Source organism: Pangasianodon hypophthalmus, chromosome 16, assembly GCF_027358585.1.
Source record: "Pangasianodon hypophthalmus isolate fPanHyp1 chromosome 16, fPanHyp1.pri, whole genome shotgun sequence".
In the NCBI taxonomy this organism is placed as follows: Eukaryota; Metazoa; Chordata; class Actinopteri; order Siluriformes; family Pangasiidae; genus Pangasianodon; species Pangasianodon hypophthalmus.
The window spans coordinates 7,719,870-7,746,889 of record NC_069725.1 but is presented as its reverse complement, the minus strand read 5'-3'; the positions used below and the strand labels follow the sequence as shown (position 1 = coordinate 7,746,889).

General features: G+C 38.5%; 1 protein-coding gene across 3 annotated transcripts; it reads left to right on the top strand.

The window, feature by feature from the left end:
- Nucleotides 1-1,365: 1,365 nt before the first annotated feature.
- ccdc187 (coiled-coil domain containing 187) lies at nt 1,366-26,682 on the top strand. 3 transcript variants are annotated; one of them, XM_053240580.1, is made up of 13 exons: nt 1,366-1,648; nt 2,930-3,063; nt 12,179-12,241; nt 13,412-13,541; nt 14,769-14,859; nt 19,699-19,777; nt 20,888-22,027; nt 22,576-22,685; nt 24,120-24,197; nt 24,271-24,405; nt 25,314-25,408; nt 25,486-25,574; nt 25,654-26,682. In XM_053240580.1, exons 2-13 carry the CDS (start codon nt 3,015-3,017, stop codon nt 25,800-25,802), a joined length of 2,208 nt encoding a protein of 735 aa, XP_053096555.1. In that variant the 5' UTR covers nt 1,366-1,648; nt 2,930-3,014; the 3' UTR covers nt 25,803-26,682. The 3 variants fall into 3 exon arrangements, with proteins under 3 accessions (XP_053096555.1, XP_026776946.1, XP_034167445.2); XM_026921145.3 differs by lacking the exon at nt 20,888-22,027 and having other exon boundaries at nt 1,385-1,648; XM_034311554.2 differs by lacking the exons at nt 1,366-1,648; nt 2,930-3,063 and adding an exon at nt 5,547-6,150.
- The last annotated feature ends 338 nt before the right edge of the window (nt 26,683-27,020 follow it).

The window sequence follows — 27,020 nt, the reverse complement described above, 5'->3', positions numbered from 1 at the left end:
ATTTACCCGAACATACACTCAGGGAAGGTCTGAATATTTGTTAACATTAATTAAAGTTCACATGTATCTTAGAAGAGTTAGAATTTTTTCATAACGTGTTATTTACTAACTCTTGTACTACCTACTCTGTGTTTGTTTATACCACTAAAATAACAGGTCAATCTGAGTACTAATGAAACTGTCTGAAAAGTTAATTTTTCACTGCACAAGACATGACGTCATTTCCGGTGAAATTAGGCCTGTGATGGACCCTCTTTTGTTTTGTTTTGTTTGTTTGTTTAAAATCATTGTCATTGATACGTACTTTGCAACAAATATACTGCTTATCCCACTGCATCTCAGTTACATTATCACAGGCGCTGTAATGTAAATATAATTACAGTGTACAATAGTTATTTATTTAAAAGTGCAGCTATTCTGCCATCTAGTGGCAGAATTTAGTAGTATCTGGTAGCCACAGGTTTAAACTTACCTTCAAATTTTTCGTGAAAATGTATTGCATATGCATATATTAATCTTATGCGCGCTGTGTGTGTGTGTGTGTGTGTGTGTGTGTGTGTGTGTGTGTGTGTGTGTGTGTGTGTTTAAATCTAATTCTGTGGTTTTTCTTTGTTGGATTTGTAGATGACATAGCACATTAAATGTTGAAATAGAAATGTTTAATTCTCTGGTCAGTGTATGTATTATTCTGGTAACTCTTGTGATTCATAGCTCCCATGTGTAGTGATCTGTAACTAATAGGACCACAAAATGTAAACATTTATTATTATTATTATTATTATTATTATTATTATATCAGTATAGTAAAAGGTTTCTATAAGGGTACGTTAGAGGAACATTTTCCAAACCATTGTGCGTTCCTGAGAGGTTCAAATTATTTACAACATTTATGGGAACCTTAGGGGAAGGTTCTCTGAACCATAACACATACCATGGAATAATCACTATGTTTTCCTTAAAACCAAATGGAAGCTAAAAATGACCTGTTCCCAGAACGTTTTATGAATCAAAAACAAACATTTCCAGAACATTTCAGATACCAAAAAAAAAACGTTCCCAAAATGATTCAGGAGCCAAAAACAAACAAACAAACTTTCCCAGAATGATTCAGCAACCAAGAAGAAGAAGAAGAAGAAGAAGAAGAAATACTTTTAGGAACCAAATGCAAAAATGTCCCCAGAATATTCCAGGGGAAAAAACAAACGTTCAGAAGCAAACATTTCAGGAACCAAAACATTGTTAGTTGTGTATACACTGTCTGAATACTAACTTATTGCAATACTTTATGGAATTTCATAAGTGGCACTTTGCACTCAGGTATGGTGTGTGTGTGCGTGCGCGCGCGTGCTGGATGGCGCCTGTTGCAGTGATACGGCTGAAGTTTGTCCTCGCTGGCTTTCCATCCCTCAGACAGCTCGGCTTCAGAGCCACAAACAGGGAAGAATCTCCATCTACACGAGAGGAGCTGTGACTCATACTGAGCTTTCTCTAGCTCTAGCTCTATCTGTATCTGTATCGCATTCATACTGCTGATTAAACACACACACTGAAATGTGGTGTTACACAGTTCAGCTGGTGTAGCTTACTCAACAACTGCACCTCAGATATCCAACAAGTAGGACTGCTCTGTCAGCAGCTTCACCCACAGGTAAGACGTTTTTAACCACCTTCTGTTTACACGGAACTTCAGTACGTGATGTGGTTTAGAAAGTCCCGTCGAGTCAGATAATAAAACTTAATAAAGACCTACATTATACATCAATACAGAGCTACATTATAAGCTGCTGGAGGACGGAAGAGACGCATTATTTTCTTGGGAATGCGGAATTCACCTTTGTGTTTATGTGAAACAGCGGGTTTTACCCACACTCAGGCTTCAGCTGTGTGCGCGTGTCACCCTCACACTTTCTCACAATGAGCTTCTGTCACCTTTTTTCCTGTCAGGCCAAATATTTGGTGATAAATTAGCGATAAATATGCTGCTGATAAATAACTTCTCTCTCTCTCTCTCTCTCTCTCTCTCTCTCTCTCTCTCACACACACACACACACACGACTAGTGTAGTGTCTAATTAAGTTATATTAAACCCGACTTTAAAGGTCTGCTGTGAGAAAAAAAATCAGCAGACATATCTATACACACACACACACACACACACGCAAAACTTCCATAGGACAAAAATGGTCAAATTTTTCATGTTAAGAAATTAATAGTAAAACAGAAAGTAAATGATATAACTTCAGTTCTTTTTCAGTTCCCTTTTTAAATATGCTATAAATATTCTCTAATAACTTGATGTAGAAATCCTCATATCTTCTGGATCCTCTCAGATATTGGATTTTTATATTATCATTCTAACCCAGATTGCTGAAAAGTCTTTGCTCATTCTTCATCATTCTGTTATAACTGCACCAGATTGTCTTATTTGTGTGACATTTGCACTTTTAAGAGAAAAATAATTTCAAGAAGTTAATGTTTTGTCTTGGTCTTTAGATCAGCTTGAGACAAAAAATTAACTTCTTTGTTTTGGTTCTTTTTAAATGTGTGTGTGTGTGTGTTTTTTCCCTGTTGCTTTGGCTTATGTTTTGGATAGTTGGGTTGTTGTAGGATACACCCACATTTCCTTCTATTTTTTTGTAGATAGCTTGTAAGAATAGAGCTCCACGTTCCTTTTTTTCCACCCACAAACCAAAGTGGATGCAAACCTTTGCACTTGGGACTGTATGGGTGTAATCCTTTTTTTCTTTTCTTTTCTTTTCTTTTTTTTTTTTTTTTAAACTTAAGGCTTAATCTGTCACTAGGTTTTGTGGAAATGGTATCTAATATATTCAATGTCTCTACATAAATTAATTGGGTTAAATCTTATTGTGGAGCTGCGATATGTAAAAATTGTTTTGTGAATTGTCCATGTTATATGTCTTCTTCATAGTTTGTCCCTGTGGAGCGCTTTGCAGTGAGTACCCTTCAGACGTCTAGGCTTTGAGCAGGCCATGTCTCTGTGGCCATGAGGAATCATGGCAGAGCTGGAGGTGGATCAGTCTAACCTGCCACGGGTTCAGGAGGGTAAGATTAATGCCGTGCCTGTTTTATGACCCTCTCTTTGCCACTGATAAGGCTCAATGAGCAGCAAAGTCCCTCTTCTACTGCACAGGGTGATTTATTTTCTAGATGTCTCACTCAGCAGTCATAACAGTAAAGCAGCGTCACATGAGCAGGACTGATAAGAGTGAGAAATCTGATGGACATTCCAGGTGCATTCATGTTGACTCACTTTAAATTAAAGCTTGCCAAGCCCAGGGTATTCTTCAGAGAGCAATCTGCTCTTAAGTGTTTAAACTTAGTCTAAGTGTTGTATGTTTTTCTCTGCTTGTCACCCAGTGCATGGAGTAAATTATGTTAAACCTAAACCTAAATGTTTCTCTTGGAAAAAATGTGGGATGATTTTCCCCTTCAGCTCCCCTTCTACTGACAATGCACTTATTGTTTGGGGATTGCATTTTTACAGTTAAACAAGCATCGACTGGGAAATGAAGCCCCCATTAGGCCACAATGCATCACTGTGCATTACTAGAAATTTATGTCCACATTGATATACATACTTCTCTTACTTACTCTTCTGTGACTATTTTTCATGTCCTTTTACATATGTTTTGGACTACAAATACTCCCAAATAAGAGCTTGCTCGTAATTTATTTGGCATTCACGTCCTATTTACATGATTTCCTGATGTATGGCTTTCCCATTTTCTCATCTAGGCCTCTCTCTCCATGTTACCCGTTCTTCACAGTTATCTCACTGTATTTTTCCACTGTTGGCTTATCACTTGTGTTGGTCTTGGTCTGGCAGCTGTCCTGATATAGAATGCCATGACTGGGGGGATTTTAGGCCTCAGAGGAAAAGCAGCTCTCTTCCTTCTGACCTCTGACCTCTCCCCCGTCACTCATCCTTATCCTCTATCCGCTCAGACGCCTATTGCCAGACAGATATATTTCTGTCCTCCTGCTGGGGCTAACCAAGCGAAAGCTGGGTGGAGGAGGTGGAGGAATCCGCAGGGAAACAGAGATTTAGTTTCAAACAGAAGCTCCTTCACTTTCACCGCTCTGTGTGTTTTCTCTTTCTACTAAGTCAGCCACTTGGAACTATTGTCACTGTTTATGTGTCAGGATAAAAAATTAAGCTGTCATCAGGTTGAAATCTGCATCTGAAATGTGCTTATCAAAAACATGTTCTCAACATTCTCCTTGAACATTGAAAAAAGCACAGAAAAACTTTTTACTCCATGTTGACTTATAAAGGAAGTCTAAAGGTGGTTGTTAAATTCTGTCAGTTTTGTTATGTTATGCATCTTTATAAAAACTGTTATAGAAATGCTGTTCGATTCCAAAGATAATAGGCGGAGGATCAGTTAAACAACATTTTAACACAAATAAGTTTCCCTTACACTTTTATAAGTAAGTTTTCTGTTTTATTCTCACCACAGGGAGACATGGTGAAAATATTGTCTGTTACAGATGCAGGGGATAGTGATTGAAATATCATTTTGATGTTGAGTTTAGCTTTAGCTGAAACTCTGCGAAGCCAGAAAGGACTGCAAAAGCTCACCATGCAAATTTAAAGCTTAAACAAATTCTGGCATTAGCCTCATCCGGACAGAATTACTTTCACTAGGTGGCATTGGTGATAACATTTTGAGATAAACTCTCATTGCCAGACAGAAATTAATTTAATGCAGCACAAGCGAGTTTCAACAGAGTTGTTTTCATAATCACACCAAGTCATATGTTATTCTATGTGCGTTGTTGGTTTGAATATATTGAAAATTATTGAATCTTTTATAATTATATTTATTTATTTGGCAGCATCTGACTTTAGATAATTAAGGAGCTGACAACAATATTATTATTGAATATAAAGTGACTTTATAGCTGTAGCCCCTTTAAATAGCCTGCAGGGTCATGCTCTTCTGAATTCTCAATATGATCTCAGTATAGATACGTGTGTAGGCGACTAAGTCCAGCGAGTATTAACAGGAAAAAAAAACAACAACTTTTTTCCAGCACAAGAGGAAGCTGTTGTTGTTGTTCTTTCGGCTGCTCCTGTTAGGGGTTTCAAAAGCGGCTCTTTGGTCTGCTTATTTTGATTTGGCACAGTTTTTTTTGTTTATTTTTATTTGATTTATTTTTTTGGCGCTTCCTGATGCAGCCTTCCAGTGGCTGGGGTTGGTTCCCTGGCCGGGATATCAAACCTAACCCTGGCCTAACCACTAGTCCTCCAGGGATTCCCAGCACAAGAGGATGTACCTGCCTGAGATCACAGAGGTGTCAGTTCGGACAGCTCTATTCTATTCTATTCTATTCTATTCTATTCTATTCTATTCTATTCTATTCTATTCTATTCTATAGCACTTTTCACAATGGACATTGTTACAAAGCAGCGATTATTTTATATATATATATATATATATAATATATATTTATAGTTATACCTATAATTATGTTATAACTGGGCAGTTCCTTAAAAAAACTGCAATCACCTCATAGCACCTGGTGGAATTAATCACGTAATCATGTCTGAATAGGGCTGTTGCTGTATGTTTTAATAGCTTATAGATTGGCAGTCTTCTTACCAAACAGCACCAACTGGTTCTTTGCTTTTAAAAAGGTTTGTAAATTTGCATAGCCTTGCTTAACATTAATGACTTCGGATTTTTTTTGTTTGTTTTTTTGAGGATTTTTTTTGTGTTTAAAGTATAGAAGTCTCACTACTACATTCATTTATTTGCCAGATGCTTTCATCCAAAGTGACTTACACCCAAGTCTTTCTTGTCGCTTGTTTTAGTGTGCGTGTTCCTGCGTCTACACTACTGAAATGTACAAAAGGCCTGACTCATCTGAGTGTAATGTGAATCTCTCTATGGGCTGGACTCCTACAAAAACTAGTTATCCCACTAGTGAGCCACACCCTCTGTTTCTGCCAGTCTACACCATGCACTGCTTATACCTGCAGTAACTCTTCAATAAGTGAGCTGATCCTGCAGGCTGAACGGAGCTGAGCTAATCCAAGAGCAAGAAAAGGCATTGAGGTCTGTTCTCCAGCAGGTTGCTGAGCAAGTTAAGAAGGCTTATGTTTCGTTAACAGGAGAGAAATCAGTAAGCAGGATTCTATTCATTTGGGTCATCTAGGTCAGCGTCTTGTGTATGCTGACATGTAACTCAAAAGCGTGACGAGCTAATTATATGCATTAATACAGACTATAGAAAATAAATGAGTACTCAAAGCCCTAGGAGGGGCGACTTTACAGATCCTCTCCTGATATTATCTGTGGTGATGAAGCATTGTATGAGAGCCAGCAACAAAAAGGCAGAAAGCCTTTGGCTAAGGTATTCTTTCATTGCAAAAAAATGAAAATGAAAGTCATAAAGACATGACGGCGTGTGATTGTGTGATTTGCTAGCATTAGAGTTATAGTTTTATACTGCACTGTGCTGTATTTCGCTCAGTTTAATCACAGTTTCCACATCCCTTATTCTTATTACTGATTCAGGAAATTATTTTCTAGAATCTGTTCAAATGAATTAATATGCATAATAAAAATAGTTCCTGTCAACAACCAGACTGTGTCCTCGGTCGTGTGAACTCTGCCGATGGGAGGATTTGGAAAAGACGAGCACATACCACTGTATCAAGGTGCTTTACACTACAGAGAAATACATGGAGCAAGTCAAGCATGTTGAGCTTAAACACACTTTTAAAAAGAAAAATGTTTTTTTTTGGTCAATAGGAGTCAATAGGAAGTTGAAAGTATTGAGTCCAGTATTGTCTCAGTGCTATCAGCTACACTTCCCTGCTCGACTGACCAGTTGATGCAGAGCTACACAGATTCACATGATGTGCTGTTGATATTTGGGTGGTCTTGATGTGCATGTCAGCTCCTCTGTAATCTTCTGTGAGCTTTGCCTACCCATTAACCCTTCCTCTGTGTTTGAAGTGTAAACTTTTACATGCTTCTAACTTACAAGTATAATCCAAACAGAGCTGACTGTATTCAGTAGCGTCTAGTTGAGATGTCCACGTGTCATTTTACCCGTTTTACTAAGCAGATAAACCCTGCTGTAGCCTCGTGAGCTGTGGGCAAAGTGTCTGAAGTGGGCACTGATCCTGATGCCTGTCTAATCACAGCTAGGTTTTGTCTAACTGCTGGTGATCTTATCATGTTTTGGAGAACACTGGCTGCAAAGGGATTATTGTGTCGTTTCTTTTATAAAAACAAAAGTCTAGACAAAAACAGAACGCAAGCAGTGTTGGAGACTGATGAAGTGGTTCAAGGCGCTGTCAGCAAAAAGTGTGAACAAGTCAGAGCAGGTGCGTTTAGCTGACACAGTCATGTTTTAAAAAATTTCCACGCAATTGAAATTTACAGAAATATATAAATTCCAGATATAAAGTTTAAATCTGTAAATTTTCCCTAATGAGCAAGCTTAGAGGTGATGGTGACAGTGAAAAACTCCCAGAGACGATATGAGGAAGAAACCTTGAGAGGATCCAGTCTCAAAAGGGAACCCGTCCTTATCTGTGTGAAGCCAAATAAAAATAATTAAAAATAATTTCGCTTCTCTAACTGTATACTGTATAGTCAAAAAGTGCTAATTGTGTTCACAGGAACTTGAGTATGAGCATTGTATGAGTCATTTCTGAATTTATTATAGTTTTAACCGAAAGTCTAAATGATGGAGACTTAAGTGCAAACTGTTTTTAGCATTTGCAGTCCTGAGGTTAAAATCACTTTAAAAGAGAATCCTCCACTTCCCTCAGCTGCCTAATTTCAATCTTCTACAGGAGTGGAAACATCTGGAAACTTTTACTCATTTATAGTGTTTGTGTGTGTGTGTGTGTGTGTGTGTGTGTGTGTGTGTGTGTGTGTGTGTGTGTGTGTGCGCCCACATATAGGATGTTCCCTTGTGTAGCAGGTGGGATAAGGTCCAGAGTGCATTTATCTTATTGGACAGGTTTGTAGAAATTAAGATATCTGTTAGTGCTAGGGCACTGTACAGATGGATTAAAGTTTTGGGGCTCACTGGGACACTGGATTAGACATCTGGACCCCTGGGCCTTTGTGCTAAAGATAGGATTTCTACCAACTGCACAGGTCAAAGGCTACAGTAGGACAGATTTGTCTCCAGCCCTTCATAAGCAGTATAGAGAGCAGTGTTGAGGGATGTAGTTTGAAGGCTGCATGATTTTCATGACATATAAAAGCACTTTAATTCATGACCCATAGATAAAGAATTGCTGTCTGTAAAAGTAATTGAATCGTGATTTTTGTTATTTTGTCTCCGTCCTTCAATATGTTGGATTTGAATATAAATAATGAATAACATCGGGTTTAGCTCGTTTACATCTATTTTGTGTACACCATATAAGAACCACAGCTGGCTGTTAGATGTATAATTTGCATGATTGGCCCATGTGTGTATGAATTAAAGATCTTGAGTTTATTCTACTTACTGCACTATATCCTGCTAAACCGCGTTTCTTTGTAAATCCAACGTGCCGGAGTGCAGATCAAAAATGCCAAAAATTGCCACTGTCCAATTACAGACTGCCAGCACTAGAGCACCCAGATTTATTTAAGACTGAGGCTTTAACTGCTCGCTCAATTACAGGGTGTGTGCGTGCGTGCGTGTGTACATGTGTGTGTGTGTGTCATGTCCTGAATCACCAAGTTTCTCATAACTGTCTGGTTTTAGAAGGGGAGAGTAGGAAGTTGGTGAGTTTAATTTGCGGCTTGCTTGCGGGATGGTGGAGCAGCTGTTTATGAGTCTGTATCCGAGAATAGATCTGTGTAAGGATACCATCATACGGTCCAATTCTCATCCAACACAACATGTCTGTGTTGCATTAGGATTGCAAAAGGTCCAGCAGGTCAGTTCACAACTGATCAAACAGAGTGTAAGATTTGGTTATGAATTTCTCTGTTTTAGATTCTTTACTTGGTTGTGATTTTTATTCCATAAAAATGTGACTGTGAAAGGAGCGTGCTGCGTGGCCTGTTATCAGGAATAGACAGCTTCCTGCCTCCGAAGACATAACTAGTTATGATGAGCTTGATATTATCAACAGTTTAACGTGAAATTTCACTTCATTTTGTCAGGTAGCAAGGACGCAATTTCCATCACACCAACAGATTAAAATGTAAATTAACTTGGCCCTGATGTGTAGCATCATATTGATTTTTTCATCAACATGTTGGTCTATTTTCCCTTTAACGACTTTCTACATTACTCAAATGCCCTTCGATTACCTGCTGATAGTGGATGCAGCAGCGCTTTAGTCTGTCCAGCTATCTTAGCTCTTCATCAGTACATTCTGCTTTAAAATAGTTCGGCTTCCAAAGCTTCAATTGTCATGCTCATACCACCGTCACCACCATTGCACTCGTTATCTAGTAGATCGCCACTTAGCCAAGCTGAGTCTCTGCCATAACTCAGCCCAAGTGATTTCTTATTAATACAATGCTGAACGTTGGCAGAAAATGGTGAGTGAGGAAGAAGCTCTTTTGTTTTTAGCATTTCTAACATTGAAACCTGGCTTTTCTTCTTTATTTATCATATTAAACGCGAGTGTAACTGCACTAGCAATGTCCCCCTGTGAGTTCGGCAGACAAATGCTAACGTCTCACAGGAATAACAAAAATACAGCACAAACCAAAATTTTAGCCCCAGAATCACTAAAGACCTCAGAAACATACTTTAGTTTAAACATATTTAATGTGTTTCAGGTTTTTCTTTAGGTGTTCTGTTGGGTAGGTGGAGGATTCTTCACTCTCTAATCTAAAGGAATCTGGAAACTTCTCTAAAATAGAAACCCTCAGTTCTAGGGTTCTGCATAAAACCTGTAATCCTGTAAGTAAAACTGGATTTTAAAGTATAAGTATATACTTTAGGTAGTTGTTCTGTCTTTACCAGAGATGCTATCCTGGCTGCTCTATTGTGCTTTTGTGTAGACAGCTAATGTTTCACAAATGTGTTTTGATGAAATCAGGACAGTTTTGTTTTGGGAAAGAGACACCTGGACATTGACAAGGCGCTCTTTGCCTTTGCTGTATTTCTGATTTGTTGGACCTAGTGATCACTAATTTGTGAATTTTCCATGTTGTCCTAAAGCGTCTTTCTGTCAACTTTTGTTGTCTGACTTGCGGTTGTGGTTTAGAACATGAGGGAGACGAATTCCTCACCAGTAGGCTCAAAACCCCAAAAACTGTTTAAACGTTGCAGTCATTGTATTCTAATATTGTAATTTTATGCAGTTTGCTTTCTATGTTGTTAAACAGTAAAAAAAAAAAAAAGTGTTGTGAGTTTTGAGTGGCTGAATTAGGTGACTTTGCATGTATGATATTTGTGGTCCTAATATTTCTATCTTCTTTGCTGGAAAAAATTCAGACTGCAGTGTTTATTAGAAGGAGCAGGGTAACTCTTTCCTCACGGGTAGAAGTAGTGGGCTGTTTGACTAAAACATTCTATCATAATAATGCTTAAAATTATAATGGCATCAGTATATGTCATTGTATACTCTGATACCCTTTCACTTGTACAAATACCATGTTTTATTGACATTTTTTTGAAGTTTTTTTTAGGTTCCTTATTGAAAAACAAACTAACAACCTTTACATTTTTATTGTGTTTGAAATGATATTGGGGTTATGAGCCGATTGTGATTGTGCTAACATTTCCTCCACGCATGCTGCGAGTGAGCGAAATGGTGCTGATCTTTCTGTAATCCAAATCTGGAAAATAATGTGGCTTAGCGTCTTTTATTTTCATCTGAAAAAACAAATGCGCCAACCATTCGTAACAGCAGGCTGCGCAAGCACTGCACATTTTTTCTGTTTCCAAATGAAAATCAGGATCTTTGTTAACCACGCAATTTATAACTACATATTTTTAAAAATACTGACAGTATGTGCTGAGTGTTGTTAAAATCTATGTGTATCTTATGTTATAAATGTTATACATATGCTACACAGTAGAGAATACTGACAAGGTGCCAGTACTTAATGTGAGACCCCATTTTTTCCACTGCAAAATCACTTTTGTTCCAGCAGCAAACGCTTCTGGTCTGGAACCAAGAACTAGTAACTTTAAGGGGGCATTTTGTGGCCAATTTTTTACATCATTATATGAGGTACATGAAGCAGAAGACGACTAATTTCCAATTTACTGTAAATAACTGCTAACAAAATAGGTCCCAGGAAGACACACTAAGGATGGGTGATATGACAAAAGTTATCATACTGTAATTCTCAAAAGCATTTTTACAATACACAGGACTTCCAGCAATACACTAGTGTTGCATTAAAAAAATGTCTTATTTTTTATATTTAAGTAAATATTATGTATATATTGTAAGATGTTACATATTTTGTATATTTATAAATTTAAATGAGTAAAAAATAAAAGTCTGTAAAAAAAAAAAAAATCTTTTTTTAATTTTTACAAATTACAAAATTGTAACAACAAATCAGCTGTTTCGAATCAGTTTGTAATTAAATTTATTAAAGATATTAATATCCAGGATATCTCAGAAAAGCATTTCACAACATTATGATTTTATCATCATATCACCCAGCTGTAGGGAACACCTAGACAGACATATACAAATGCTGACTTTTAGTCCTTTACACTTCACTAATATCTTCGATATGAAAGTGTATCACACAAAACTCTGACAGATGCTCTACCACAGAATGCTCTGTCATAAGACATGATTTGACTGTACAATACACTTCCACTTTTATTACTAAATGAGAAATTCAGTATATCCTTTACCAGGTGACCGTTAAAGGATAGCCTTTATCTTTTTCCGATTAAACATTTATGTAAGGTACTGTTAACTATTTTTCAGTATACGTTTTTCAAACAATCAAATGTCAAATCTTTGGGGTGAAAAAATCCATGTTAAATGATCATCGTTTCTCATCGAGGCGTATGGTTGAGGGATAGTCCAGATGACGCTTAAGTGTGAGGAACAGATGGGAGCTGACGAGACGCACTGTCTGTTTAACCTCAACTATTCACCTCAACTATTCACTTTCTCACAATATGTGCTGTTGATTTTCCTCCTCCTTGCTCTTTTTTTCTGGATGTTGTTGCAATGAGCTGTGTGTTTGTTTTCCTACAGTGTCCCAGTATTTCTCAGTGCTGGAGGATGGAGCGTTGGCACATAACTTACAGGAGCAGGAAAGTAAGGCCTGTGACTCAGCCTCTCCTCACACATCCACTGAGTGCTCACACACTCTCCCTCTTTACTTCATGTTCTCTAGTTGTAGCTTTGACAGTCCAATAACAACTCACTCACTTCAAAATAGCATTGTCACTAAGCAAAAGCCAGGGTCTGACATCATGCCTTATTTAGTTATTATAGTACTGTGTAATGTTTGCACTGGCTCTTGAATATTTTTCACCATTTTTAGCCTTATGGAGGAAGAAAAAATTGGTGGTTGCTGTGTAAGGCATATAATTATTGCCAAAATGTTTCTCACACCCTGTGAAGGTTCTCGAAGCCCTTTTAAGAGTACAGCAGATATAAAGCAGATGGAAACTAGATGATTAGAAGGTTTTAGTCACAGCATAGACATGTTGACCTTTGCAGATAGATAAGTAAGTTGCTTTTATCTTCACAGGATCTATAACAGTTTTGATAAGTCAGCTGTGCTGACCTGACACCAGTGAAGTTAAACATGACTTTACAAACATGACTCAGTGCTCTTTTTTTCGGATTCTAGCCCTTTCACTTCCTGTGTCATTTCAGGGTTAGCAGTCTGTAGTTTCCAAGATTCTGCAAGGACCAAAAATCATGTTTTGTGCTGTTCGGTAGATCTAAGCCAGTGTTTCCCCAAGCCTCTGCTCTGAGATAGCTCCCAAACCCCCCCTATAATGGTGTTTTTAGTATATTTTGTATGTGTGTATGGTATAATTTAGTACAATAATGTATACTTTGGGCTGGCAGCACACACAGTGTATTTGGAGTTCTTGATAGTTGGGTTAGGTGTGTTGGGAGCTGTGAAAAAGCAAAAATGTGGACTGTGTATTGGTTTATGCTGGCTGAGCTCCAGTGTAGTTGATGAGCACAAGTAATGATGAAAATATATATGAAAAATACAATTAAATAATTTTAGTAGCTTTATTTATAATAGCAATATAAAATAATTATTAAGGAATTGAAAAAGTACATGGGAATTGGCAAGACCAAACTGAGAGAACAAAAAAACAATATTAGATATAAGAAGTGTTCACGTAGAAACCAAAAAAGCATAGTTATGCAGGAACTAAAGGGTGTTGCTGCTAAATTGCATAGTTTTCTGATTACGTTTGTTAGTATTTGGTAATAAAATGACTCATCTCTGTTTTGCAGTTGAACAGTACTACAGTTCCAACATTCAGAGGAACCAACTAGTTCAGAAAGACATCCGTGTAGCCAAGAGGCTGCAAGATGAGGAGCAACAAAGAGCTCAAAGCCTTCATGAGCAAGCCACTCGTCAACTGTGAGCACACACACGTCATTTCCACACTAAATTTGAGTCATTTCATGCTTCTTCACCTCCCATGTAATATGGAGATGGTCCAGAAGAGGATAAAAGATTTTAATGTATTTTATCTTAATATTTTTGTGCTCAAGTTCTGGATGTAATGTCCTTAGTAACGGTCAAAGTCAGGCACTTTGTGTTCTGATGTCAGGCACGTTGTGTTCTGATGTCAGGCACGTTGTGTTCTGATGTCAGGCACGTTGTGTTCTGATGTCAGGCACGTTGTGTTCTGATATGTTGTCGCTGTTATGACTTGATTTGGACCGACATATATCTCGTAGTGCTTGAAGGTCAGAGGAATATAAAAAACAACTACCAGCAGTAAGTAAAGTGAGGGCAAGTGCAAGTTCTTGAAGGTTGTTGAACTATGAACAAACGAACTTCCCAAGTGTTAGGATGAACCTTTATTTATATATTTATATAAATCCTTTATAACCTTGATATAATCATCTAGATTTTATATATGTCAGATCTGCAAAATGTTTCAGTGTTGGATATTGGGGAAATGTATTCACATTTTTACTGTTAGATTATGTGAATTAGGGTCTTTTATTTTCATGCTTCAACAATGGTTTTCAAGTTTCAGCCATGGTCTTCAGGTTTCAACTGTGATTTTCAAGTTTCAGCCATGGTCTTCAGGTTTCAACTGTGATTTTCAAGTTTCAGCCATGGTCTTCAGGTTTCAACTGTGGTTTTCAAGTTTCAGCCATGGTCTTCAGGTTTCAACCGTGGAAAAAAATTCCTTAATACTTTAAGGAATATATCTGGTCCAAATTAGAACTCTTGATATGAAAATATGGATATTAAAAATAATAGGAATCATCCAAATACTAGATATTCTTGTTACTTTATGCTACTGTTGTTCATTACTCTAGCATTCTTCTATGGACAACACAAAATGTTAGTAACACAACATGCTTCAGCAGTGGGTTAGACATCACTTTCTTTAACTGTAGTGCCACACAGATCTGTGTCAGGAGGTGTTGGGCTGTCTCCAGATTTAATTCTGCATGCTCATACATATTATATAATGTCCCAGAGATCATTTTCAGATTTCTAAAATCTGAAAGGCACTGGCTGAAGATGTATAATGCACGGATTATTAAGCACAGTTCGCAAACAAATAAAAAAGTCTCTTGAGAGAAAAGCTCTTTTACTGAATTGTCTTTGTTTCGGGCTGCTCAGGGAAGAGCAAGATTCAGAGTATGCCCGCAGGATTCAAGAGGAGCTCCAGCGTGCTGCTGAAGAAGAGAGGAAGAGGGAAGAAAAAGATGAGGTATGGCAAAACCTACTCTTTCCTGTCTATGATTGATATGTTTCTTATTTCTCATGCCGATTTCACACAGCTTTTCATTTAAGCCTAGCACACATTACACGATTTTATCCCCAATTTCCCAGTCACTGACTAATCCAGGGGCTCTCCCCACCCTCAAATATCTACGCTTTTTATTCCTCTAGTTCTCTTTGCAGAACAGAGAATCCTCTCTGCCTGCTTTTTCCCAACCAATATTTGCTCGGCATTTTTTATCTTATTTCTCTTTTTTCACATGATACAGCTCTCATATTTAGTTTCATGAAAAAGCAGGATTTGGGGGATCTTCTGAGGGGATCTCTCAAGCTGAAATATTGTGTAGTGTGTGTGAACATCTTCTGCAAGTGCTCGTCTAGTGCGCACACCTCTACATCCACTGAACAAATGATCTTGAGTCTTGTGAGAAGGTCAGAAATTCTGAGATTTTGAAAGTCGGGTAATGTGCACAAAGCTGAAATGAATAGGACCAAACAAGGTCCATAATTATTGCATACACTACCAGCACTGAAACAGCAGTGCCACAGAATAAAAAGGTCACCTGAGACAACAAACACTGCATCTAAATGACAGTTACTACTGAAATTAAATCCTGATATACCATAGAGGTAGAGGAAGGGAGAGGGTAACATTGGGTATTGGCTAAAATAGGGTTTTTCTGCCTATAACATAATTTGACACCTCTAGGTTAAGTAACCATATGAATAAGGTGCAAATGTTTTATTTAGTCTATAATCTTACCTAGGCTATCTTTCTGCAAAGATCATGTTGTGTAAGGGGCCAATTTAAGTTGAATTTGAATGCAGTGATAAAAACATTCTGTGTGCATAAAGATGTCTAAAGATGTCTTTCTGGACCCAGGGTTCATTGATTATACTAATGAAATGATGCGTGACCTTATCCCCAGGAAGTGGCATTCATATGTGATTGTTTGCTGTGCCAAAATCTGACTGACTTAGGATCATTAAAGGGAGCATGACTTACAATAAGTACAAGATATTTTTTTTATCAGTAAACTATCAAGAGCATTTTCTGTCTCCTGATGCCTTCTTCAGCCTACATTTGAATGAAATGGGCTAATATTCTAATTTTCATCTACTTGAATTGGGATCAGATTCGTTTTTGCCGTGGATGAGCGTGTTTACTTTCATTTTCTCTGTGACATTAAGGAATGCTTTGCCACATTTTATGCTTGTGTTTATTATTACATGACTTTTTTTCCCCTCCAGTTCGGGGACTGCCAAGACAAATATGTTTCTTCTTTAAACCACGATGCCTTAAAAAGTGTCTCTGGAAAAACAGCGTCCGAAGCCAGAGACAGTCTGTGGTTGTAGCTGTGGAGATATGGGTGTAGGCCAGTTGAGGAATTTAATTTACCCTGGGTGACAAAGCTGTATGGAATTAGTATGGTTAATAATCACTAAACACATCAACTGCTTTGGCACTGAACCACAGAGGATTCTGAGATTTTGTGGTTGAAATAGGATTTAATTGTATGTCAGATTTAACTGAGGTATAAATCTGTATCTGGTTGGTTTCTGTCTTGTACTGACTAGTATGATTTGACATTCCACCATTGCAAAAAAAATCTATATTTAACTCCAACGCGTACACACTTGCTGAAAGAATTTTGTGCTGGTTGCTTCTCATTTCTGATATATATTTATATAGTGCTGCCTATTGAGGATGGTTTATTGAAGATTATTGTTCCTGATAGGCCAGCATATGGTGGGTAGAGTCATTCTGATGCTTTAATTATAGATATTTATACCCTGCTGTGTTGTGTTAATTAAAGCTCTCGTTCCAACTGGATATGTCATCTAAACACCACGGTGCTCGTGTGCCTGCTGCCCTTGCAGGCTGAGTCATGAGCACAGGGGAACATTGCTGTTTCAGCATATAATGCTCACACAGCCGGGTTAATTGTTTTAAAACGCAAAACTTTAAATGCTTCTCTGTGGAAGTAGGCTTGGCATACATGGTTCTGCTATGAGTCAGATCCCTTGATTCTTGACTCTGTGCCTGTTCGCCACAGTGGGATAACGCTCTAATGGATATTAAAGGCTTCAAGTCTGTCTGTGTTTACCGTGCAGTATTAACAGGCACTTTTACAATGATGGATAGCCACATAGTGGCACATCCTGAAAGGAAAACAGTTCCTCCGGTAGATCTCAGTATAACGAGAGGCTTGGCCAGCTCACAGCTTTTTCTCCTCCAGTTTTCCGTTGCGTCGGCCCAGACTGTGCTCTAAACAACACGCCGGGCTCCCAGTTCAGAGAACAGTAGCACAGCCATTTCTGCCCACTTCCATGCCACTCATTTCTTACTGAGAGACCTCCTGAATGTCTTAAAGGAATACTCCAGTGTTTTTGAATCTAAAATCTATATTACATCTATAGTGTATGTGATTACCACAAGGAAGAATTCCATCAAGTTTCTCTGTATTGAGAGAAGAATGGAAAGCTTTCCAAAATACATTTAATGGAATTGTAATGGCAGTTTTTGGAGAGTTAATTGAAACATGTATTTCGAAACATGTAGGCATGAATACTTAAGTCAAAGGTATTTGTAAACTGTCAGCAAATGGGTCGTGTTTTGCAGCCCGATGTGAAGCGAGTCACAGTTACCACCCTAAAGCTGATTATTTTACTACAGAAACATGTCCCAAATTTGCCAGTTTTTATTAGCCATTTTTATTGTTAGAATTTAATTTGTTACGAAATGATACATCATACTTTTTATCCATTTATAGTTAAATTTAATGATGTGGAACAACTGCAAAACAAAAAAGTTTTCCAAAGCGGAAATAAAGAAATAGCTTTACCTCTGACTTACAGAATGCTGACACTTGCAATAATCATACAATCATCTTCAGTAAACTCATTATCATGGTCAGAGTCACAATGGATCCATATGTTAAATAAATGTCTTCTTACTGAAAGCTTCACCATATCAATGATTTCACATTTTACTTGATTCAGTTAAAAAAACAAAGCCATTTTCAACTATTTATTGGTCTTAAATTATGTTTACATGTCCCTGTTAGCTGTTATAGAAATTATATGATTATATATATGATTATAGAAATAACTTATTATAAATAACTTATTAGAATGTGCACATTAATATAAACCTGAGATTTGAATCACAGCCGGCACTTCAAAGTAGGAAAGTAGACCAATCAGATTCAAGAATTCAACAGTGGTATAAATCCATCCAAGTTCTTTCAGAGATGCCACAATTTTTTCCAGAGTGAAGAATTTGTAGTTACCCATTAACAGTGTATTCGATATATAGGCTGGCTTCACGTTTGTTGGAGGAAGCACGTTTTAGCCTTCACCCTCCCAAGCTGGTATCTGTCGTATATTATAGGAGAGCTGGCTGGTGGGTAGGAATTGGCAGTTGACAAATTTAGAAAAAATGTTTGAAAAACTTTTCTTAAATATAGAACCAGTTCAGCCTGGTTTCTCAGTTATTGTATTTTAATACGGCTATTATGTTATCTTTGCTTTTATGCAGGTGCAAAGTATAATTTTTTTTAATTTATTTTTTATGTACTATTATTTTTTAAAAGTTGTTTTGGCTAATCCAAGCATTAATTTATAACCCCTTATTTTAAGGGACTTCCATGAATATCCCACTTGGGTCAGTAACACCTGTTATGTTTTTAGGGCTTTTGTATTTCTTGGCTACTTTTGTCAGTTGATCTTAAAAGGGGTATATAAAGTCTCTGCTGTTTTTCCCAAGTACTACACTGACATCTTGTGGGCATGTTGTATATTTTAATCTGATGTTTCAGATATTTGTAGAATGGGTAAAAATCCTGAAAAAAAATTATTTAGTCTTAGAAAAGCAGAATTTGATGGAATTTGCTCTTTAGATGGAAGTTTTTAAAGTGTATGAAATACAGTTTCTGTACATACAGGTAATGTCTTGCCACTGAAGCCCTGAATACTGAAGCCCACACATGAAGTTACCTGGTTAACTGCTGTTCATTACAAATGCAAGACTTAACAAAGTTGTGTAAAATTATTATTGACTAGAAACCTTTGTGGAAAACTTCTCTGTAGGTTTTTGGCCTCCACTTATGTCTCTAGAGATCTGGTGTGTGTGTGTGTGTGCGTGTGTGTGTACACACGTAATCGCACCTTCATTACAAAACCGATTCATTTGCATTTCAGGGAATTAACTTTTTTTTTTGTTTTGTTTTTTGCAGAAATGTTGATGTAAAAGTAAGTGTAAAAGTCTAATGGAAATTTAAGGGGAAGTCCTAACCGTTAAGTTAAGTGTCTCACGTCTACTCCCCCATACGTACCACCATGCTCGTTGTGGTGGTACATGACATGTTGTTCAGTACAGCAGTGTGTTGTGAAAGCTTAATGGTGGGCTTAAGTGCAAGGCAGCAAAGGCTTTGACCCTTTCATGATTAAGCGTGGAAATTCCACTGCTGACGTCGCTGCGTTACACACTGCGTAGGCTGCTTTTATGTGAGTCTGTGCGTGTGGGTGAATTTTTTTTTACAGTAGCAAACCACAAGACAAGTTGTTTTGCTAAGCTGAGCTGAGTCTTCTCAGTCAGGAAGCAGATGAACTATTTAAGGTCGTTAATGTCGTACTGTTACATAAAAGCTATACTGCTAGATAATAATATAAGGCTAGATACAGTGCCAGAGGATAAAACCACACCCACCATCTTATAAATCTTATGTAGTTCATATATCAGTTATTATCAGTTTGGTTGACTGTAGTATGCACTGGGTTAGTTCAGTCGTTATATTTGTGCCCCCAACCCCTATTTTCTTTACAGGAAATAGCTAAACGAATACAGGAAGAGGAAGAGCTATATGTCAGACAGAGGAACAGCTGCCGAAGGACAGATGGCGGAGGTATAACTGCTGTCTTTGTATTTCCTCTGTGTTGGCTGTACTGCCTTTGATAAACCTCCATCATTCATTTGTTGACACCATTCAGAAAGGTCTGTGGGACATGGCAGCCTGCCCTGTATTACATAATGGGCAGTGATGACTTTGATGTGGCTCTTCTACAGTCTTAATTATCTGATAGTGAGATGAGAAATGTGTGTACACACACTCATGCTATCCTTCATACTGAATGAACCGAACCCACACAATGCGGGAGTTTTCAAAGGTCTCCTACATGTGATCCCTCCTCCACTCCTTTCTACCTCACTTCCAATCAGAAGGTCTCCACCAGACCAAAGCATGTTAAAGGGTAATTCAAGAGCCCCAACATTTACAGAATTTACTGTAACTACATAGTGATTCACCAAGTGAATGATAGACACATGTTCATCATTCATGGCTTGTGAAGTATGTGTACTGCTTAATGAAACGTGACTCTTTTACATCGCTTCAGTTACTCACTTTCAGTTCATTCATATTGGTGAGAACACTTCCACATCTCGAGACCTTGGAAATGTAATGCTCTAATTGAAACGTAAATATATATTTAAAAAGTACATCATTCTCATCATTCTTAGAAGGATCACATGTATGAAAAGGTAACTTTGTAATAAAAATTTTAAGTGAAAAATGAAATGTATCTGTTTTGACCTTATTGAAGATCGAAACATTATGGTTATATCTTAAAGTAACAAAACTGACAGAGCGTTATAATTCCAAGGTCTTGATGTAACTGTCTAGGTACTTTATATTTGTAACCACATTTTGAAGACAAGTGAAAGTATTCTGATAACATCTTAACATTTTTCTTCTTCTTTCTTCCTTAACACATCCCAAGTTTACTGACTTTCATAAGGCAGGCTGTTCTTTTATTGTCGTACCCAATTTAAAGCTCTGTTTCTCTGTGAAGTAATGGATGTAACGTGTTTATAAATTTGCTAGCATTTGCTAAATGACCATTTTTGATGCACTTAACAGTGATTTGGCTTGCACCCCTGACCTTACTTGCTTAACCACTAACCACCTCCACCCTCACTCTCCTACCTTGTGTTTGCATGTTTTGCTCAACAAAAGAGAACGGCAGCACCATCGGCTCGCCAAACACACTTCAGCCTAGTCGGCCCGTCTTCAGTGAAGAGGAAGAGTTGGCCTGGCATAGCCGGGTGCACTCTCCCTCTCCTTCCACTTCAGACTATGAGGCAGACCACTGTGAACGCAGGAGGCCTTTTAATAGGGAGTGTGCAGACAGTGTTGAGCAGAGACATCAGCCTTTGCGTGAGTTGCCACTCAGAAGACGATCAGGACAAAGCCGCAGTAGCTTTGCCAGCCAGAGCAGCACAACCGGACGTCATCTGGGAGGATGGAGCGACGTTGTCCGGCTCATAAAGAATGACCTCACTGAGCAGGGCTATCTCAGTTACAGTTCTGAAGACGAGCTCTTTGAACCCGTCTATAAACTGGAGAGAATCCTGAGCCGGCGCCAGCAGGGATCGGAGTGGTGCGGTGAGCAGGGGACAAGACTGCCTCACCACAGCAGTATGAGAGAGGGAAACGGTCGAATGTGGCAGGGAGACCGAGTGGGCCGATTGGAAAGATATAGGCACTCAGACTACAGGGACAGCGGAAGTGTGAGATCAGAGAGCAGGCTAGTGAGACGTTACAGCAGTAGCGACTGTAAATCAGGGAACGGACAAAGACGTGTACGCTTTCAGGATGACCAGGGGCGCCATAACTTAAATCATGGTGGAAAGAGAGAAATAAGAAGGTGTACCATGAGATCCTATCAAGGCGATATTCAGGTAGACAGAAGAACATCATTGGGTGAAGTAAACAGAACTTACAGACATGAGGCTAATGGAGTGAGGAACTCCTTGTCACAGGAGATAAGGGAAGAAGAAGAAGATTGTGGCAGGCTCAGAGAGAGAGGAAGGTGGGAAGGAGGCAGCTGCAGGGTTCGGGCAGAGCATAGGCCAAGAGCACACTCTCTCAGGGAGGAGTGGAGGCAGGAGGGGAGAGAGAGCAGACGATACCGTGAAGAACCTAGCAAGAGACGCGGAAGGAGTGAGCGATGGCAGGGTAATCAGGAGGACAGGTCGAGTACTGAAGATGAAGAGGTGGACAGGGAAAGGGAGAGAAGAAGGGAGGAGACTCGAGCGCCAAGACACCCCCAGCGCAGCCTCAGTGCGTCTTGCAGAGGGTGCTCTTCTGGAGCAGGTAACCAAGTTCTGCCCGCCTGAGGTCTGCGATGCTCTCTCTACCTGTTCATTTCTCTTAATCATCTCCAAGATCTGCCCAGTCCCCTTTGGCCCCTACATGTTTTGGGGATTCCTCAACTTTGCCTAATTTGCCTTATAATTAATAGGTGACTATTTTGCTTTATCCTCTCTTTTTCTTTGGATGTCGAAATCTTTCTTTACACATTCCAGCTTGTAAGGTCATAACTCTATGTTCCTTACTTCGTACTTTTTTTGTTTTTGTTCGAGTCTTACATTTACTCCTATGTTTGCTTGTAAGAGGGGACTTTGTGTGATCTCTGGTTTAAGGTCATGATTGGACCTGTGGGAGAAAAAAAAGACATGCCTCCTACCTCATTCTTAGTATTGATATGACATCATGCAGAATCCCCCCCCTCCCCACTTTGAGCCTTGTATGTGTGTCTTAAGCCGACATGCTGCAGGTGGTGGGCTGTAAAGGCTTCTAATTCTCAATTTCACACCTTTCGCCCATTCTTTCTACCTTTGACTCAACTCTGTCCCACACAGGGCCGAGGGTGAACAGGCCCTCTCTGGATTTGGGTGATCTCAGGCAGGTCCTGCAGGATGAAGAACTTGCCCGCAGGCTACAGGCAGAGGAAGAGGAGTTGCTCAGAGGGGTACGAAAATTTCACCATTTTGGCATCCACCATATTTGGACACAATATACAGGTTACTTACTTTTCATTAACGTGACCAAACAGCCAGTGATTTTACCAAGGCGTTGTTAGCCCCAGTTTAGTATAGTGCCCTGAGTGAATCTATAAACATTTTCACTGACTGTTGGTTAAATTGTATAGACTTAAATCCTCCCCCCTGAAATATTTGAAATATGATGAAATAATTTTTTATGTTGAAATACCTGTGCTTAATGATTCTGGTGCTAATTTTTTGGTTGGTGGTGTTTTCTGAGCTGATGTCACAAGAGAACATTGCTAGCACAGTTACAATGGCACTGACATCAAACATAAGCCATCATTTTCAAGTGATGTTCAGCATCACATTAATGAGAAATCCAAAGCAGAAGTAGTGGAGACAGCACGAGTTGGTCTTGAAGTTCCAGAATGCAATGCAGCTACATGATGAAGTTGCCTGAGTGATGACAGTGACTCGGCTGAGCTAGTCAGAGACCACAAGATGACAAGCATGATGGCACTGATGGAGGACAGTGGTATTTGCATGAAAGTTCAAGCTTCAGAAGCTGATCTGCTTGAGCAGGGTGTATAGATGATAAGGTGAGAGAGCTGGACAGACTAAAGGACTAAAGCGCTGCTGCATCGAATTTTAGGTAGATATTTTTAGGTAGATATGAAGCAAGGGCTAAATCCCACTGGTGCCGCTATTGGCAAGTGGTCGATTGGCATTGTGGTTAATGTAGGAAACCATTCACCAAAGTGAAAATGTTGATGAAAAACTTAAATGCTCATTCACACCTAGAGGCAATTTAGTGTAGCTATTCCACCTGCCAGCATGTTTTTGGGAGGTTGGAGGAAACTGGTCAACCCAGAGGAAATCCACACAGGGAGAACATGCAAGACCCTGGAGCTGTGAGGCATCAACACTACCTGCTGTAGCACTCCACCATTTAAATATGTGGACATTTTTATCAATTAAAACAATGAATAGTTAAAAACAATGTAATAACTATAGACAAATACGTATTTGCATACACTACTAACACAGGGTTTCCATTCAACATTCACATAGCCCAGTAATAATTAACTTACTTAGCTAACAACTTTTTAGTTTAACATTACTGAATACTTTGTTTGTTTAAATACATTTATATATTTAGAAATAACCAGGGCACTGTGCAGATCAATTAACCTTTGCTCATGTATTTATTTACTGCTTGTCCTCTGAATTTCACTGGAAAGTAGTAGATCCGTCTAATACACCCTGGCTTGTGGTTTGATCTACATCCACATTTCATATAATGTGTTGACACAGTTTATACTTTTCATTATCATCTCATCATCATTTCGTCATCATCATCAAATGTCGTCATCATCATCATTTTTACCATAATTTTTTTTAATCTGTTTTATTCTCAGGATCTTGCATCTGCCTCTGCTTTAGAGAGATCTGACTCAAAAGGAGACTTCACAGTAGCACAGGTTGCTCAGGATGAGGTAGGCAAGTTCAAGATACATGTATCTTACTTGAAAATTTGTGAATCATTACTAATTGTGATGACTATTACAGGAGATTGCTCGCTTCATGCAGAAGCAAGAGATAAAGGCTCAGCTGCGGGCTCAAGAGCTGGAGGATTGTGGCTCTGGGGGAGAGTACAGAGAAATGAGGCATGTGTATGACAACACAGAGGTCTATGACAGACAGGTACTGCTGTCTTCCTACACTGTTTATAACATTTAGTGCAGCCTGAGATCACAAAGTTCAGTATAAACTTCTGTTAATAAAATTACATAATTTCATAAAGTCATATGCTAATATGGTGGGTTTTTTTAAATTAAATTTTAGATATTAAAAGAATAGTCCCCTTGTCCTTATCCAAAAGGTTATTGCATAATATTGCATACATGCCATACTATACCATTAATAACGGGTAACTATAGCAACGTTTTGTGTTTACCGGAATTAAAAGAGTGAATGGGAAGTGAAGACGTATTTATTACTCAAAGCAGGAAGTTTAGTCATCTCTCTTTATTTAAAGTAATCTAGTGGTTCCTAGTTATGGTTCTGGAGTACCCCTGCAATGTACGTTTTCATTGCACCAGCCTCTGGAAGTCCTTAGCTTAGCCTTGATGAGATTAGTTGGATTAGGTGTGATAGGCACATACATGATTGGAAGAAATACAAGCTGATGTACTAACAGAGTCTACTGAGGATTTTGTATACAACATCTAGTTTGTGTGGATATGAATTGAAATTTTGCGGGATTGGGGGGTGGGGGGAATTCTGTCCGAAGGTACAAAATACCAGGCGGCAGCAAGACAAACAGATTAATCTTATATAGAGGGATAAATCCAACACATGCCACTGTCAGCAGGTAGCCCAGCAGCATTGTGGGCAATGTAGTGAACCATTCACCAAAGTGAAAATAGATCAACATGTCAATTAAATGCTTTTAAAAAAAGAACAATCCAGACTTTCATTAGAAAACAAATCGTGGACACCATAGAAGATCAAATGTTAAGTTTAAAGATCAATAATATGTCTGAATGTCTTTAGTCTGAGTTATTCATGAGTTTCTCATTCACATAGAAGTAATGTTCTCTTGTTGCCAGATGCCGAGGGAGAGACTGAACTCGGAGGGGCTTGTGTCTCCTGGTGGTGAGTGCTCTCCTGAACACCAACCCGCAAGTCCAGTCACTTTGGCAGTGTAAGTCACTATTTTCCTGTCACTCCCAACTGCATTATCCATTAATGATACTAAACAAACTGCTTTTGTCTGTGTAGGCAACAGCATCCCTTCAGGAATATCGCTGAGGAACTGGATCCCACCTTTCAAAGGAAGGAGAATGTGCGAGCAGGACAGAGTATTTCTGGTAACACTTCTGTTGTTCTCATCCATCATTACTATATTTCATGAAGATTTATAGTAAACAAGTCATACTGTGTTTCCAGGCACCTGCCAAATCCAAACTACACCACAGGCATGTGAGGAGCCTGCATTTGTGGCACCCACTAAGCGGCAAAATGACAAGCCAGGACGCGCAAAGTCGAAAGAGAAAAAGGAGAATTCTAAATCAAAAGAAAACTGTAAGCAGCAGTGACGATGCCACTGACCTTGTGCTGTTAGTTGTGTTATTACTGAACACATCAATGCGAGCAGTTGTACACTCCAGCAACAGATAACTGCAGGGGCATGTGAGAGTGATTAATGGCTTTGTTTTCCACCACCTTTTACATTTGCTTTCCTTGGAAGGTTTGGGGTTAGTTTGTTCTCAAAATGATGCTACCAGGATGGCATGCAGGCCCCAGTGATTCATATGGGATACTATACACAGACATAAAGCTATTTATATTTTGTCTCCAGGAGATCTGGTAATAATCCAGTGTGCTTTTCTGTCAGGCATGTTTTAATTTTTAGCACATTGTGCACCTGGCCAGGGAACAGAAATAGGCCCTAGGGATGAGGGGGTCTGTGAAACAGACTCTAACATGAATTTTTCAGTTAAAACAAAACATTTTTCTGAATTCACATTACTCACATTCTCAGTGTAACAAAAATAGACTAGCAATTAAAATAGCAATTTTTGATCCAACCCTGGCTCAGTAGTGTTTTCAGTTTCCCCATGCTTGCTGTGTGTCTTTATCTACACTGGAAGTGCAGCTTTTTTCAATTTGTAAAATATGCAGCGTATTGTACCGTTTGTTTTCTTCTTACGTTTACAGAACTGCTATTGTAGTATAGCACTAATGTAGTATATACACTAATGTAGTATATACACTAATGTTTGACAAGGTTGCCCTTTCATTGTGCTTCTGTGACAAAATACAGTCTAAAACCTTCTTCAAAAATAGTTCTCAATTTAGAAATGATGGAATACGCACAACTGTTTTTCAATACTGTTACTGTCTGGAGCTCTTTCGTGAATCATGGACCTCTACACTAAGTTATTGAGTCTGAAATATTAAAACATGTAAAGAATTGGTGCTGGTCTTTTTTTTTATTCATACTTTTCAAGTTTTGCTTTGCAGTAAACTAGTAAAAGACATTTTACTTTAAATAGCAATGGCTGGAATTTCCCATTTACTGCTCGTGAATCTAATTTACATCACAATAAGGTAAATGCTTACTTCATTTACTCAGTTTCTAAAGAAAATGTGAAGTTTTTGCTGTGACCATTTAGCCAGTGTCAATTGATGTGGAAAGCACCTTTTCAAAGAATGTTTTATAAATGGATGTAAATAGTAATGTAAAAATATTCTTTCTGTTACAAATGTAAAGTTGTTAACAGGATGCACTCCTTGCATTCAAATGCAGTTAA

Bases quoted from the DNA above. Each gene is read 5' to 3' on its own strand.
- ccdc187 (XM_053240580.1), top strand. From the start codon at position 3,015: ATGGCAGAGCTGGAGGTGGATCAGTCTAACCTGCCACGGGTTCAGGAG. The intron at 19,778-20,887 runs GTATAACTGCTG...GCTCAACAAAAG, and splicing joins CCGAAGGACAGATGGCGGAG to AGAACGGCAGCACCATCGGC. The intron at 22,028-22,575 runs GTAACCAAGTTC...TGTCCCACACAG, and splicing joins AGGGTGCTCTTCTGGAGCAG to GGCCGAGGGTGAACAGGCCC.